The sequence below is a fragment of the Panthera tigris genome, chromosome A2, assembly GCF_018350195.1.
Source record: "Panthera tigris isolate Pti1 chromosome A2, P.tigris_Pti1_mat1.1, whole genome shotgun sequence".
NCBI classification, from domain to species: domain Eukaryota; kingdom Metazoa; phylum Chordata; class Mammalia; order Carnivora; family Felidae; genus Panthera; species Panthera tigris.
Window position 1 is genome coordinate 95,692,789 of NC_056661.1, and position 15,313 is coordinate 95,708,101.

At 37.4% G+C, this 15,313-nt stretch overlaps 1 protein-coding gene and 1 long non-coding RNA gene across 3 annotated transcripts in view; one reads left to right on the forward strand and one right to left on the reverse strand.

The window, feature by feature from the left end:
• HEPACAM2 (HEPACAM family member 2) overlaps window positions 1-15,313 on the reverse strand; it is a 42,308-nt gene that overhangs the window by 18,641 nt on the left and 8,354 nt on the right. For both annotated transcript variants that reach the window (XM_015535105.2, XM_015535106.2), the window contains exons 3-4: window positions 11,828-12,112; window positions 825-1,121 (exon numbers count right to left, since the gene is read on the reverse strand). In XM_015535105.2, coding sequence (XP_015390591.1) covers window positions 825-1,121; window positions 11,828-12,112 — 582 coding nt within the window. The remainder of the gene's footprint in view (window positions 1-824; window positions 1,122-11,827; window positions 12,113-15,313) is intronic.
• LOC122233565 lies at window positions 815-7,730 on the forward strand. Its single transcript, XR_006211186.1, has 2 exons — window positions 815-882; window positions 7,611-7,730. It is a non-coding gene; the product is annotated as an uncharacterized LOC122233565 (long non-coding RNA).

A 15,313-nucleotide genomic window follows, 5' to 3' on the forward strand; every position in this document is an offset into this window, starting at 1 on the left:
ACACTGCCTCTGGCATTTCAAATTGGAGATAATCAGAAGGTAACTGAGTATACAGTCTTAGAGCTTTAAAGATATAGATTTGGGATGCACCAGTGTTATATGAAACCATGGGAGTGAAGGAAATCATATAGGAAAATAAAATTATATTACAGAGAAGAGAAGGCTTAAAAGGATGGGAATTTGACAAGCATACATTTTTGGGCAGTGATATTTACCTTTTTGTGGATCAATAAGCTTTCTGAAAAATCAGATTTTTCTGAAGAATTTAGAATTAATTTCTAAAGAATGTCAAATTTCACAGACCTACAAAATTTGTAGTTTCCAAGGTGTTGAGACCCTTGTTGAGAACTTCCACAGATTGCAGGTGTTTAAGTGATAAAAGAGGAAGGGAGGCCCATGAAAGACAGTGAGAAGAGGAGTCAAATTAGATAGTAGGAAAACCAGATTTCCAACTTACTGAGATTTATTCACCTGAGCTAATGCAATAGCAGATATAAACCCAGTTTCAACGAGTAAACTGCTTCTCTTATATTCCTGTTTGTAAAATCAAGAGCATAAATGCATATTTAGAGTCATTTATTGAATTCCCTTTTTCTTCATAGTCCTTGAGAGTTAACAATTGAATTCCCCCTTCATTCTGTTTTGGGTTTTCTTTCTTTGACTCATAGAAGCCATGGATTAGTTTACTCAGGAAAGAGAGTTTCTTAAAGTTTATCAACAATCCACAATGGCTTTCTCTTCCACACAGGTATAAAATTGGACTATTAGAAGGCCAGCATTCATTTGTGTCTCCTTGGGATCCTTGCCTTTTATGTCACACTTACCTACAGAAGTGATGATGACTGTGAAATGAGCTTCATCTCGCCGTCCAGTTACATTGTTGTAAGCACAGCACACATAATCAGTTGGCTTCTGGGCTACTTTCTCAGATGTAACTTCCAAGCGAGGTCCATGCTTGATGACATATGTTGTATTGTCAGTCCTCCGGATCCAGGAGTAGGTGTTGGGGGGGTAAGAATCAGCAGAACAGTAAAACAAGATGGCTTCTCCAATGTCAACAGTAAACACTTCCCCTACTTTTAGCCCTTTGTCAGAATTAACTTGAAGTCCATAAGGTCCATCTGCATTAATTGAAAAAGGAAATAAAGGGGTGGCATAAATAATCACAATATAGTTATAGCATTTGGGAGAGCTTAGCAGCATTTTACTTTCTATGAAAGTCTTCATGTTCAACTTGGCAGATAGATCCTCATTTAGATTCCCAATAAATCATGAGGACCTAAAAATGTGTTATTCTGATATCCACAACAATCGAAATTATTTGAGGTGCGATTGAACTTATCTGATATAGTGAAAGGCTTGAAACTTAGTGTGTAATTTCAGAGACACTGCCATCATAACTGTCATGCTAAGTTTTGAGTAAAGTATTGATATGTCTGCAATCATGTTAGACAAGTTCCATCTTTCTTAAAACAGAGTTGCACTTGAAAGCACTTTAAAAAATAGATTATGGCCATTAGTTTCTCATTGACAGCCATATTTTGAGTATTATCTGTTTTTATTCTCAGTTCTAGGGTAAGCCATGCAAATATTTATAAAATACATAGTTTCACATGGAGCACAAATTTGTGCAAATAGATACAGAAGTGTCCCATTAGCAAAGAATTTTAAATATTCCTCCCTGCAAACTAAGCTTAGAATTCTATTTGGAAAAATAATCTCTTCATTATTATTGACAAGTATTCATTGGGGCGCCTGGGTGGCTCAGTCGGTTGAGCGCCGACTTTGGCTCAGGTCACGATCTCGCAGTCCGTGAGTTCGAGCCCCGCATCGGGCCCCTGTGCTGACAGCTCAGAGCCCGGAGCCTGTTTCAGATTCTGTGTCTCCCTCTCTCTGACCCTCCCCCGTTCATGCTCTGTCTCCCTCTGTCTCAAAAATAAATAAACGTTAAAAAAACAAAAAACAAAAAACAAACAAAAAAAACAAATATTCATTGAGCATCAGTAAACTATTTAGTCATGGATATCCGATGGTGTTTGTCCTTACTGCAATATTCTTGTAGCATTTTGCTATTTCTATGGCACCAGAATGGCTGCAGATAAAGACACATTTCCCATTGCTTTCTTCCAAAAATAAAGACAGATTTAAAAATTTTCCCAGCTAGATAAGTTTTTCTGCTTCAGTCTAAATCCTGGCTTCTATTCTAAAAACTTCAAGGTTTAGGTATGATTATGTTCATTTTTCAGCTGGTCATAATCAATATTTATTGGCTACTTTCCATATAAAGGCACTTTAAGTACTTACACAGACTACCACATTTAATCTTTAAAGCGACCACATGAGGTAGATGTTATTCCCATTGTAAGATGAAGGAAGAAACATTTAAAAAATTAATTTTCCCATGGTCACATAGCTATTATATAGCAGAGCTAGGACTCTATAATATATGTATTTGATCATTCACATTACCTCCCCAAAAATGTATGTGGCATAATTTTCCATATCAGAACAATTTCTTATTGCATAACTATATTATTAGTTCTATAATAAGTAATTATCTAATTACATATTAATTCTGTACTCAGTTAATCAAGTAATATATCAAAAAGTCCTGTTTGAGAGATATTGTTAGATGGTATATTTAATATATGAGAGAAAAAATGTTTAAGACACAGTTCTTACACTCAAGGAATTGATAAACTGGAAAAGGCTATGGGTGGTTTGCTCAGTAATAACCTAGTCTCAGAGTTCTGACTTTTTTTTCAATGTTTATTTATTTAGATAGAGAGAAAGTGCAAGCAGGGGAGAAGCAGAGGTAGAGGGAGATAGAATCCCAAGCAGGCTCCATGCTGCCAGTACAGAGCCTGATGCTGGGCTCAATCTCACCAATAGTGACCTGCACCGAAACCAAGAGTCAGTCGCTCAACCGAAGAGTCAGCCAGGTGCCCCAAGGTTCTGATTTTTTAAAAAAATGTACTGACTGTTCATCTCTCATTGTATGGAATAATATGATGTAATGATTATACAGTAGTCATTATCAGTTATCACTACATTTAATCCTGATTTTGTCAATTGTTAGTTATGTGTTCTTCAGAAGTCATTTAAACTTTTAGATCTCACTTTTTTCACCTTTACTATGAAACACTGGATGAATGGTTGACAAAGTTCTTTCTACCTTTGAAATACTTTTGAGTGATTAATGATATGCTAAAGCTATTTTGGATACTGACAAGCCAACCTCAAATTTGCGGATTCCCAGAGTGGTTCTCTATTATGTCAGCATTTTCTGGCTGATCTATCACTGGAGAAACACATTTCCTAAGATAAAACAGGAACTGAAGATGCAAAACAATAAATTATATTTAGCTAGGGAACATGCACTTTGCACATACTTGCTTCCTAAAGACACAGACATCTGAAGGAAACTTACAGGTTTATATTTATATATATATACATGAGATGATCCTGATTTCAGGAAGCAAACATAGAAGTTAGTATCTTCAAATTTGATGTAATCAGGAACAGGAGATGAATAATTAAAATGAAGAGAAATGAATACCCTTTCCTGTAACTGTACTAGCTGTACTAGAACCCTGTCATTTCAGGCTATGATACAGTCTCGGGGGAAAACCACTCTTTCAGAAGTGTGTGCTAAATGGAACCCTTTTATTCTGAATTCCACTAAATGTAGGTTGTATAACGGAAATGAAAAGTTGTTTTCACTCACTCGACCAAAATCAATATTGAGATGTTACTGTGTGCCTAATATTGTTCTAGGCTTTGAGATGTTACCATGTGCATAATATTGTTCTAGGCATTGCGGGGCAATCTGAGGTGTGATAGACAGGATTCCTGTGGCTATTCTCCCAGGCTCAGTGCAGCAACAGCATCCCCTTACATTGTCAGCATTGACAGAACATTAAAGAAGCAAAGACCACCAACTGGTGGGTATTGGTTATGCTTCATATTGTAGGAAACCAAGGGAAGGAAATAACTAAGGTTGGAACAGCAAGAGACCCAAGTCTGTGCACAAAAACTAAAGTCTGAGAGAGCTTTTCTGTCAGCTGTGATAAAGAAGAGAAGTGTGGTCATAAAAATACAGCCATTCAGTTTAAGTCTCTGTTTTCAGAGTTTACAGAATGTGACTCTAAAAACAAATTGCTTGATAATTTGACACACATAAAAATGAGTGATATTCTTTTCAGTGTGCTGATGTTACTCGAAACTTTTTGAGAACTCCTCAATTAGAATTGCCTTAGGATCCTGCCACATAATGGAGTATTCTCAAAAATAGTAATTCTTTCATTTTGTAGAGTGGACTCAATATGTAAAGGAAGTCCACTGTCAGAGCCAAGTGGTGAATAAGGTTGATTACCTAATTTAATAATATTGCTCTACTTTCAAATAAAATATGCTTATAAGGAAAGGAATCTTAGCTTATCTTTCCTATATGCATGTATATTTTGATTTTGCTACTTCCTCATTTGTTGGGTTTCATGATTGGCATAAACTTTTCTCCTCTGCCTTAATTAAATGCTATATCTGACTCTTAAGAGTTAGCCTCAAAATCCCTCAAACTCTCTTAGCCCCCATACAAACATTTCTTCCAGTTCCTGGAATCTAATACCTTGAACCATTTAAATTCCTCTCTTCTGATATGATTTATTAAAATGTAACATATTTTATCTGATTATACAAGAAATATATGTTCATTGCATAAAACCCTAAAATTCAGAGAATCATGAAGATGGAAAGAAAACTTATTTGTAATTTTACCATTCAAAGAATGAATATCCATATTTCAGTGTATGATTTTTAAATCTTCTTTTTTTAATTTTTTAAAGTTTATTTATTTATTGTGATGGGGGGAGGGGCAGAGACAGAATCCCAAGCAGGTTCCACGCTGTCTGTGTGCAGAGCTGGGCGTTCAAACTCATGAACCCGTGAGATCATGACCTGAGCTGAGATTAAGAGTCGGACGCTTAAGTGACTGAGCCACTCAAGGCACCCCGATCTTTAAATCTTCTATACTTCTCTCTCTCTCTCTCTCTCTCTCTCTCTCTCTCTCTCTCTCACATACACACAGATTGCCTTTCTTTCTTTTTCTTTCTCTTTCTTTCTTTCTTTCTTTCTTTCTTTCTTTCTTTCTTTCTTTCTCTTGCACTCTGCACTCTTCACTCTTAGAGTGTTTTTTCTTACTACACTATGATGTTATTTCCTTTTGAGCACTTCAGTCTGGCCATCTTTTACTGTGAGGTCTAATACATTATTCATCAGAATGGGCAATCCAATTGAAGACATTTGGAGTGATTCAACCAGTGTGGCCTCTGACATTGAAAATGAAAGAAGGATAATTCTATTTTGACTTTGGATTATGGTTTAGTTTCTTGCCTGTGGCAGAGAACTCCCAGTAGAATTAAACCCTTTGCCTCAGAAATGGCTGTTTACTAAGTGACTTATAAAATCACATATCATCTGTTCTCTTTCACAATTTATGACTGGGCGGGAACAGTACCTAAATTTCTATCATGATGCTGCTTGCCACCCTGCTTGGGGAGCAGATGGTAACTATTTACAGTGAATGACCTTTTTTTTTTCTTTAATTTTTATCACTTAGAGTACTTCCCTGCAGCCATGCCATATGTTGCACACAAAATACAGTGGTTACTGGGTTATTATTCTCAACAGAGCTGGAGGGCATAGACATTTCATGAACTACAAGTAGGTATTTGTCTGAATTACTGACTTGACGTTATATTCCACCAAATCCAATACCAGGTTATGACATCATAACCTCATACATACATGGCCAATCTTGACAGATTCTGTTATACTTTTTCTGCTAAAATAAAAAAAAATAACTCCTGCTTTCATGAAGGAAGCTATCATAGAAACAGTGCCTTAAGAAAACAGAGTAGTAGATTCATACTGAAATTCTAAGTTATGATGTAGACCTTCATGGGAGAATATTGCAATATGACATTTTTATTGAGGAACTTTTCTAAAGATCAGAAACAAACACACAAAAAAACAAAAAACAAAATGAAAGGCCAAAGCGCTATAATTAAGAAGCTGTTATCTTATGATTGGAATTTAGCCTTGTTACAGCATCCTCAAGTAACACTGTAATTTGAAAGGGATATGAGGAAAGCTGTGCCATTTTAGTCAAGTTCAAGAAACTCGTATTGAGTTGGTTAATCTTAATCTGTGTCAGGGAGTATTGAGATGAATAACGCAGAGCTCCTACTCGGGGTTGGGGTGCTTATGAGCAGAAAGACTCCAGTGCAGTGAGTGCCAGGAAAGATGGTGCTACAGGAGTACAGCAAACCTCTTTGTGACTCTGAAGAGGTGAGACAAGGCAAGGGCAGATGAGCCTTTCTGGGGAAGATGATACTGTGAAGGAAGAGGAGGGTGCAACCAAGTGAAGAAAGGGAAGTGGGAACCCAACTTCCCAACCAAGGCACACATTCCCAGTTTTCATAAAATGATATAGACTGCAAAAATAAGGGTGCCACATCAACAGAAAGGATAAATGACCAATATTTCCATTATACATTTTATTTAATTACTGTAACCCCAAATCAAACCAATACAAACAAAAACAAACAATAAAATGGGCTAAAATAGCAACAGAAAGAAAAATTTAAAAATTAATGAGTCTGGGTTGTGTTTCTATATGTTATGTAATAAGTAATAATTATTTAGCACAAACTAGACCATGATGTTTGATTTTTGAATCAAACAAATTATGAGTGATTGAGTGAATAAAAGAATGAATGAAGGTCAGTAAGATGAGATGTTGACTGAGTGAAGAGTTTTGCATTTGAATGTAAAATTAATCAAGAAAGAAAATTAATAATACTATATTCACAATTACCTCTTAATAAGACTAGTAATTGTTCTTAAATAATTTACATAATTCATCTTTATAATGTGTGAGTGGAACATGCATATGTACATTTTCTAAATGTTCTTCTTTCTACTATCTGCCATTAGTCTTTAATCATGACTGACATTTCTCTGTGAGATTTCCATATACTATATCTAAAAGAATGTAAAGAAGGAAGTTCAGTCTATAATAGAAGACATGTTCTGCAAAATCTGAATTTATTCAGATGGGGATAGTTTAATTCTTTAAAATAACACAGGATAAGAAAGAAGATTCAAGAGTTTAAAGCATATAATATTTAATATTTATAGAAATGATTATGATTTTTCCCTCATTTTTATTCTTTACACATGGTATATCACCATATTCTATGATAATAATGAGATTGGGGCATGAACTTGTACATGTCAAAAGAAAAATCTTATTCTTACTTTGCCAGATTAAAGTAAATGATATAGCCAAACAAAAGTGTATTTAAAGATGCAAAAGATACTTTCATGTATCTGTGATTGTTTATGCAATTTCCCCCAGGAATTTTTCATTTAACTCTATGGCTAGAGTTTAAAGGTAGGCAAATAGATGAAGAGATAGATAGATATAAGAAAGAATTGATGTAAAGAAACTATTTTCATGTAAACAAAATAACGTATGTTAACCAATGGTAATGTTTGGGAAAGACAAATGTTCTTCTCAAGGTATTCTTTCCATTTTCTCTTTGCAGGCATCTTCTAAATTACCCAAGCTCTCCGTAACTTCTTGCTGCCATGTTTCCAATTATGTCAGAATAGTTTTGGCACAAGGGAAAAAAACAAGAAATAAAAAAGGAAGAAAAAAAAGCTAAGATCATTGAGTTCTTCCTATGTGCTGCTCACTGGCTTCTTTATTCATAAAATCTCACCTAATCCTCCCTATCCCTCTTGAGACAGGTATTAGACCTACACTGAGAACTGTAGATAAGGAGATGAGGACATGGGATCACTTACACATCCTGCCAATGGCAGAACCAAGGCTTTAACTGAGGCAGTCTGAATTTTCAGCTCAGGCTCATCACTACTGTGCTCTCCACTGCTCTCCCAAATGACATGATATTAACTAGAATTTAATGTGATTGAAACAACAGATCATCAGTTAATAAGGAATGTTCCACCATAAGCTCACTTCCTACTGCCTCTCATCTCACTGAATAATGGGAAGTTCCTTGGGATTGATATTCAGTAGATTATATCTGGATGGTTTAATATCTGGTTTTGCATTTTGTACCTTGCATGTGAAGGTAAACCATTTAGACCAAGCAATAAACAATGTAAAGATTTATCTACATAATCTAGATTTGATATACTTGGCCTGCTCATATTTTTTTCACTGTGTTTAAATAACTTCAATACTTAGGTCTGTGCTACTTGCAGTTGAATGGAAGTGTTAATTCATGTCAGAAAAACTTCAGTCAAGAATATGACTACACTTATAAACAGACCACACGAAATCTGAATTTTTCACTCCAATGCAATGGTCGTCATGCAGATAGGCACAGTTTATACTTTCTTTGTGAATCTATTTCTCAGCCTACACTTTAAGACAGAACAGGGGCGCCTGGGTGGCTCAGTCGGTTGAGTGCCGACTTCGGCTCAGGTCATGATCTCGCGGTCCGTGAGTTCGAGCCCCGCATCGGGCCCCTGTGCTGACAGCTCAGAGCCCGGAGCCTGTTTCAATTCTGTGTCTCCCTCTCTCTGACCCTCCCCCATTCATGCTCTGTCTCTCTCTGTCTCAAAAATAAATAAACGTTAAGAAAAAAAAAATTTAAAAAAAAGAACATTTTCACAATGTTATCTGAATATAAAATTATATAAAACTGTAAACGTTCAGCCATGAAAATAATGCCACTGTCGAACACAATATAATTAATGACCATAACAAATCTTCAGTAAGTTGCTTGGAGTGTGTGGTATTTTGGTATTTCTTGGTAAAGAACGATAATTTCCTTCTTCCTCAGCACTTTTGAATATAATTTGGGGAATAGTTAACCTTTGAGACAATGCATTCTGGACTAGGGTGGACTAGGAGTTAATCCTCTTAGGTTCCCCTACACCAAAAATGAATTATACAATGTATGAAGTTTGTTTTCTATTTCTATGTGAATAATACTTTTCAGAAAAAAATATTTCAAATTGCTCTTAGATATGTGTAGTCACTCTTTATAGTTCAAAACTGATGACTTTTTCTCTCTGTATTGTAGGTCAATATGTCCTACTTCCCCTTTTTTTTCTTTCCTATATATACCATTTCTATAATTGTATGATGTTTGTGATCTAACTTGAAAACGTGCTCTTTTGGCAAACATTTTTTGATTTAGCCTAGAATATGTATGTCTAAGTATTAGCTTATAGACCATTCTCTAGTCTTTATATTTGGACCTTTGTTTAAAAAATAATTTTTCCTCATGGTTTATCAAATAATACCCAGTGTTCAAAGCTCTCAATGATTTAACTCAAACATATCTATCTGACCATCTAGCCTACCATGCCCCTTGCTGTATCCTACACTCTAAACTGGACCATTTGCCTAAACTTTGACCTCTGCTTTGTGTTTGGTTTCCTGTAGTCCCCATCGCCTGAATGGTTTTTCCAGACGTTGCCATTGCCCCAATCATACCCATACCCAAAGGTCCATCTCAAATTTCACCTTCTCTCTAGCCAGAAGTAATGTTTTCCTTCTCTGAGTGAAATTCATCTATAATCTCATAATATTGTAGTGCTAATAATGACTAACAGAGTACTTACTATGAGCCAGTCACTGTTCTAAGCAATTTACATGTAGTAACAGATTTAATCCTCACAGTAACTCTATGAAATAGGTACTACTATTATTACCATTATTTGGATGAGGAAACTGAGGCACAGAGGGGTAAGGTAGTAGATCCAGGATTTGAACCTAGGGCCCTGGCTCCAGAGTTCATGTTCCTAGCTACTATGGTCCTTTGTATACTTCCCTATGGTATCTACGACATTCTATTTTATACACTTTATTGTGCACATTTTCTCACTTCTGCTGTAACTATAGAATAGCTTCCAGTTCCAAGATTCAATGATTCTGTTTTTATCGGCTTAATTTTGCTGGTTCAAGCAAACATAACTGTAAACCTGAATCATGCCACTGCACTCCTCTCCTTGCAGTCGCTTTTCCTGCTCCATTGCTGGAGCTCAGTTTTATCTAGTTGGAAAAACCTACATTTGGTACATATGGTGCTTTTCTCCAAAAAGTTAGTAACACACTTCCTCAAGAGGGCTCTATCAATTTTCTATTGAAGAAATTAGAACTGGCAACATAAACAGCCGCTGTTTACTGAATGCTTGCTTTGTGTCAGTATTTGGCTATTTTTCAGACAGTACCTAATTGAACCACAGCCATATGGTGAGGCGGTTTTAACTATCTCAGAAAGGTCAAGGAATTTTTTTTTTTTAATTTTTAAAATATATTTATTTATTTTTGAGAGAGACAGAACGTGAGGGGCAGATTCCAAAGTAGGCTCCAGGCTCTGAGCTGTGAGCACAGAGCCCAATGCAGGGCCTGAACCCATGAACCATGAGATCATGACCTGAGCCAAAGTCAGATGCCCAACCGACTGACCCACCCAGGCACCCCAAGGTCAAGGAATTTCTTAAGTTCATATGGGTAATGACAGAATCAGTTTACCACTTAGGTCTGTTTACTTAAACACTAGGCTTTAGGCCTCTCCTAGTATTATTATACAGATATACTTGAAGATTAAGTAGATACACTTACCACGCTTAATTGTGCCCTATGGTTCACCTAGCTGAAACCTCCACCCTCCTGCCACAGGGGTGAGTTTTCCTTTGCCATGCCTCACTCTTTTTGTTACACTGTTGTGGCTAATGCTCTAAGCTACATAGTGACTGATATGAAGGCTTCCCAATATGATAGGTAATTGGTTCTCAACTAGGGGAGATCTTTGTACCCCTCCTCACACAGGGGACATATAGCAATGTCCAGCGACATTTTTAGTTATCATAATTGCAGGGGGTGGGGGGGGGGAGGCCAGGGATGCTGCTAAACATCCTATAATACATAGGACATCCCCCACAACAAAGAGTTGTCCAGCCCAAGATGTCACTAGTGTGGATGTTGAGAAACTCTGTGTGAAGCTGAAATTAGAATGCCATATTAAACATATTAGAGGTGGTGCCATGGAATAGAGGGGACTGGGAAAATAATACAATAAAGAAAGAGGGATCTTGGTTGGGTTAGGATAATAATATGACATAAGCTGAAGAGTTTGATGAATTTAACTCTGTATATGAGATTAAACAATAACAGCAACAATGACAGAAGAAAAGAACCAAAGAAATTGAAATCTGAAGTAATTACTGATCCTCTGCGAACCTTAATACCTACTTTCAGAATAATTCAGGTTTTTCTGACTATGATCCTTCCCGCACCCAGCCTCTAAGAACGGAGATGAGAAAATGGGCAGAGAGAACAGCCATAACCTGGGATACAATACCCATGCATGATCTGGGAACATTCTTTCTGTGGTCAGCAACAGAACACACCCTCTCCCACTTTATAATCACCAGTTCTTTGTCCTTGGGTTGGATAAATTAGTCCTTCAGCATGGTTCTGGGTTTTTGAAATTGAGGTTCCTACTTGCTACTGGAAGTAAGGTCACACAATGGACTAAGTCAGAAAATGTAGCCTAAAAGGCCCATGGCCGGTATCTCAACCTGAACTTCAAGAAACACGGTTGTGCTAGGAGCTGTATTTCCTGACAAGGCAGTGTATAGGAAATGTAATTACAACTAGTACTGTATTACAGTAGCTTAAAAAACAAATGACAGCTGGTATTGATATTCTCTGTGACGACAACCCTTGTGTAAACTACCCGGAAGAAAACGCATGAGTACGTATTTTTAAAAAACTTACAATATATGGTAGGCATAATGATGTCACTTTCCATCTCACTGACAGGATTCTTCACCAGGCAAGTGTAATTCCCGATGTCTTCTTTGGTCACTGGAGCAATATGAAGGGTGTTGTTTTGGAGAGAAAAGGAGGTGGTAGAGCTGGTACGGACAGGTCTTTCGTTTTTTAGCCACTGGTAAGCCACCCGGGTGCCCTCTTCCACGAGGCATGTCAGGGTCATGTTCCCCACATACTCCACAGCCCCAGAGGAAGGCTGAATCTGTACCACTGGCTTTGTGACAGGATCTGCAATATCAAAAGAGACAAAAGTGATTTTTGCCACCACAGAATTATAATACAAATATGTGCGGTCTTTCAAATACCAAATCCTGGGGAAATGAATCTAAAATTTTACATTTTGTAGATGTGGACGGTTCAGAAGATAAAGAAGAATAAAAAACTAATGGAAAAATGCAAAGTGATAAAATACAAAAATATCATTTATACCAGAAATAACCAAATTCTAGAATGTACTTTTCAAGGATTTTCTAACGAAAACCTTTACTTTATAGATAATGCAGTTAGTGTAGAGAACACCAGCTTCCTTATTTCCTGTGCATTGTACTGTCTTCAACACCATAAAGGTATATATACTCTCACAGGCAAATCTTAACAAGACATTTCCCTCTTTTTGGTTTGTTCTAATATCTCAAGAGCAGCTGGTTGGGATAGATGAACCTAAATCTTTATCCACTATCTGAAAATATAAAGCTCAGATACATTATACTTGTGGAATATTGAGGGAAAGTTTTAGAGAATCACATATTCACCACTTACTTTTCTTTCTTCGTGAGCGAACTAATTATGTTTTAACTGCTGTGGAATTGCAACATTATGTTAGCCACTTTACCAAAACCAAAGCCTACATTTCAACACTGACTCAGTTTGAAAATAGGATAAAATATGTTATTGCAATTACATCCCATTAGAGACATAAAAGACAAATTCAATAGTGATTCCTGTTTGAACTTCAAGTCATAGGAAAATAGTTTCATATCATGAATCTGGTACATAGTACTATTTGTCAAATGAACACATTTCCAAGAATGAGCAAATATTTCCTCCCTTGGTTTTCACTCTAAAGTTGTTGGGTAAAGGTTGGAATTATATAAGTATCCACAAATACTTTCAGTAAATTTCACTAATCTTTGAGGTTGTTGGTTCTGTTTGATAAAGGACAGTGACTTGCCCAGTTACACAGCACTCAGTGACAAAATGAAGAGAGCTGCATATCTGGTCGTGTTTCTCTTCTGCATTTTGTTTTGTTTTTTTTTTTTTTTTTCAACATTTTTTATTTATTTTTGGGACAGAGAGAGACAGAGCATGAACGGGGGAGGGGCAGAGAGAGAGGGAGACACAGAATCGGAAACAGGCTCCAGGCTCCGAGCCATCAGCCCAGAGCCCGACGCGGGGCTCGAACTCACGGACCGCGAGATCGTGACCTGGCTGAAGTCGGACGCTTAACCGACTGCGCCACCCAGGCGCCCCTCTCTTCTGCATTTTGGAGAGATATGCATTTCATAATCTTCCATGCGTCATCACAGGACACAGAGAGAATGAGATGGTATATAAGTGAGAAATGATTGACTCTAATGTTTAGATTTCAATTTGCTATCAAGCTTTAAACTGGGGTTGATGCATCTCTGCAGGTAAATTTCTCTTGACTCATGCTCACATTTTTCTATTCAGAGAAATGTGCAGTAGAGAACAGACAGACCCAGTCCTTCAGCCTAGAGAATATAGGAGAAGATGAAAAATAAGAAGAAAGGTGGTTGAAACAGTTCGCAGGGGACCCGAGTAGCTCTGAAGCCTCTAGCCTTTCTTAAGATGAGGACAACTGAATTTGTCCATTCAATTTAAACTTTTTATTATTTTTGCTTTTAATTTAGAGAGCAAGTGAGCAAGGGAGAGGGGCTGAGGGAAAGAGGCAGAGAATCCTAAGCAGGTTCCACACCCAGTGCACAGTCCAATTTGGGGCTCAATCCTATGACCCTGGGATCATGACCTGCACTGAAATCAAGAGTCAGATGCTCAACCAAGTGAGTCACCCAGGTGCCCCCAATTTAATCTTTTATAGTTCCTGGTAAGAACAAAGGATGTGGATGGAATAGCTTTTCTTTACATTATTATGATTAAAAAAGAAAAATGAGTTGTGTATATCTATTACTTAGGAAAAGCTTATGTTTTACTTAGGAAAAGCTTATCTCTCTGTGTGGAAATAGATGTGGTATGGCATAAGTCAAATAAGTAATGTCAAGGTCTTATATGGGGAGAACCAATCAGAATAGACTGTGATCATAACACCTGCCTTAAAGAGTGTGACTCAGATGTGGAACTTTCCTGGGAAGATTTTTTTTACATAGATAGACCCTAAACCCCTGATACGATTTTTTTAGTTACATTTCCCTAAACAGATCCAATTTACTATATATTAAAAAGTAATGGATGTTCCATTAAGTTTTAGGGAGAGATAGGATACTACTCAGGAGAATTTCATGAACATTGTCTCCCTTTTCTCTTTTCATAGTTGCTCTGTAGGCATCTGCTTTCACATCCGGTGCCTTTGCTTCCTTGCAGTCTCTCTGGTCTCCACTCATTTACCCCGTGCACACTTACTGAGTGCCTACTAATGGCCAGTATCAGTTTTTTGGTACTGGGGACAAAGCTGTAAACAATAAAAGGTCCCTGTTCCCATGGGCCTCATGTTCTAGGGGAAGGAGAGAAATAATAATCAAATAAAATCTAGGTGGAAATAAGTGTTATGAAAAGAATAAAGCAGAACTCAAGATAGATAGCCTCTCTCTCTCTCTCTCTCTCTCTCTCTCCTGTTTGGAGGAATGAGGTTATACTTTCTATAAGGTGGTCAGGAAAACCTTCACAGATAAAGTGACATTTTGGCTGGGACCTAAAGGAAATAGAGGAGGGAACCATGCTATTATCTAAGAGAAAAGCAATCTAAGTAGATTGAATAGCAAGTACAAAGACCCTGACTTATAAGGCCCTGACATCTACAAAATGTTTATCCTGTGATAGGAAGAGCTCTGAGGCCAGTGTGGTCAGAACAGAGTGAGTGAGGGGGAAGGGAGGTAGGAAATAGGATCAGAGATGTTGGGTATGCTGCGGGGGCAGGGGGTGGGTAGTCATGTGGGCCCTGTAGGACGTTGTTAGTACTTTGGCTCTTATTCTAATTGAGACAGAAAACCATGGGAGGATTTTAAGTGTCAGGAGGCTGGAGTGTAGGCAGAGAGACCAGGTAGCAGGCTATTAGGGATAGTCAAGGTCAGAGCTGGTGGTGTGGTTGAAAGGGGTGGGAGAGCGGGTGGTAAGAAGTAACTGAACTCTACATTTTGAAGGTAAAGCCTACAGAGTTATTAACTTCTTGCCTAGATGTGGGATATGAGAGAAAGAGGGGGTCAATGGTGATGCAAAGTTTTGTCCTGAGCAACT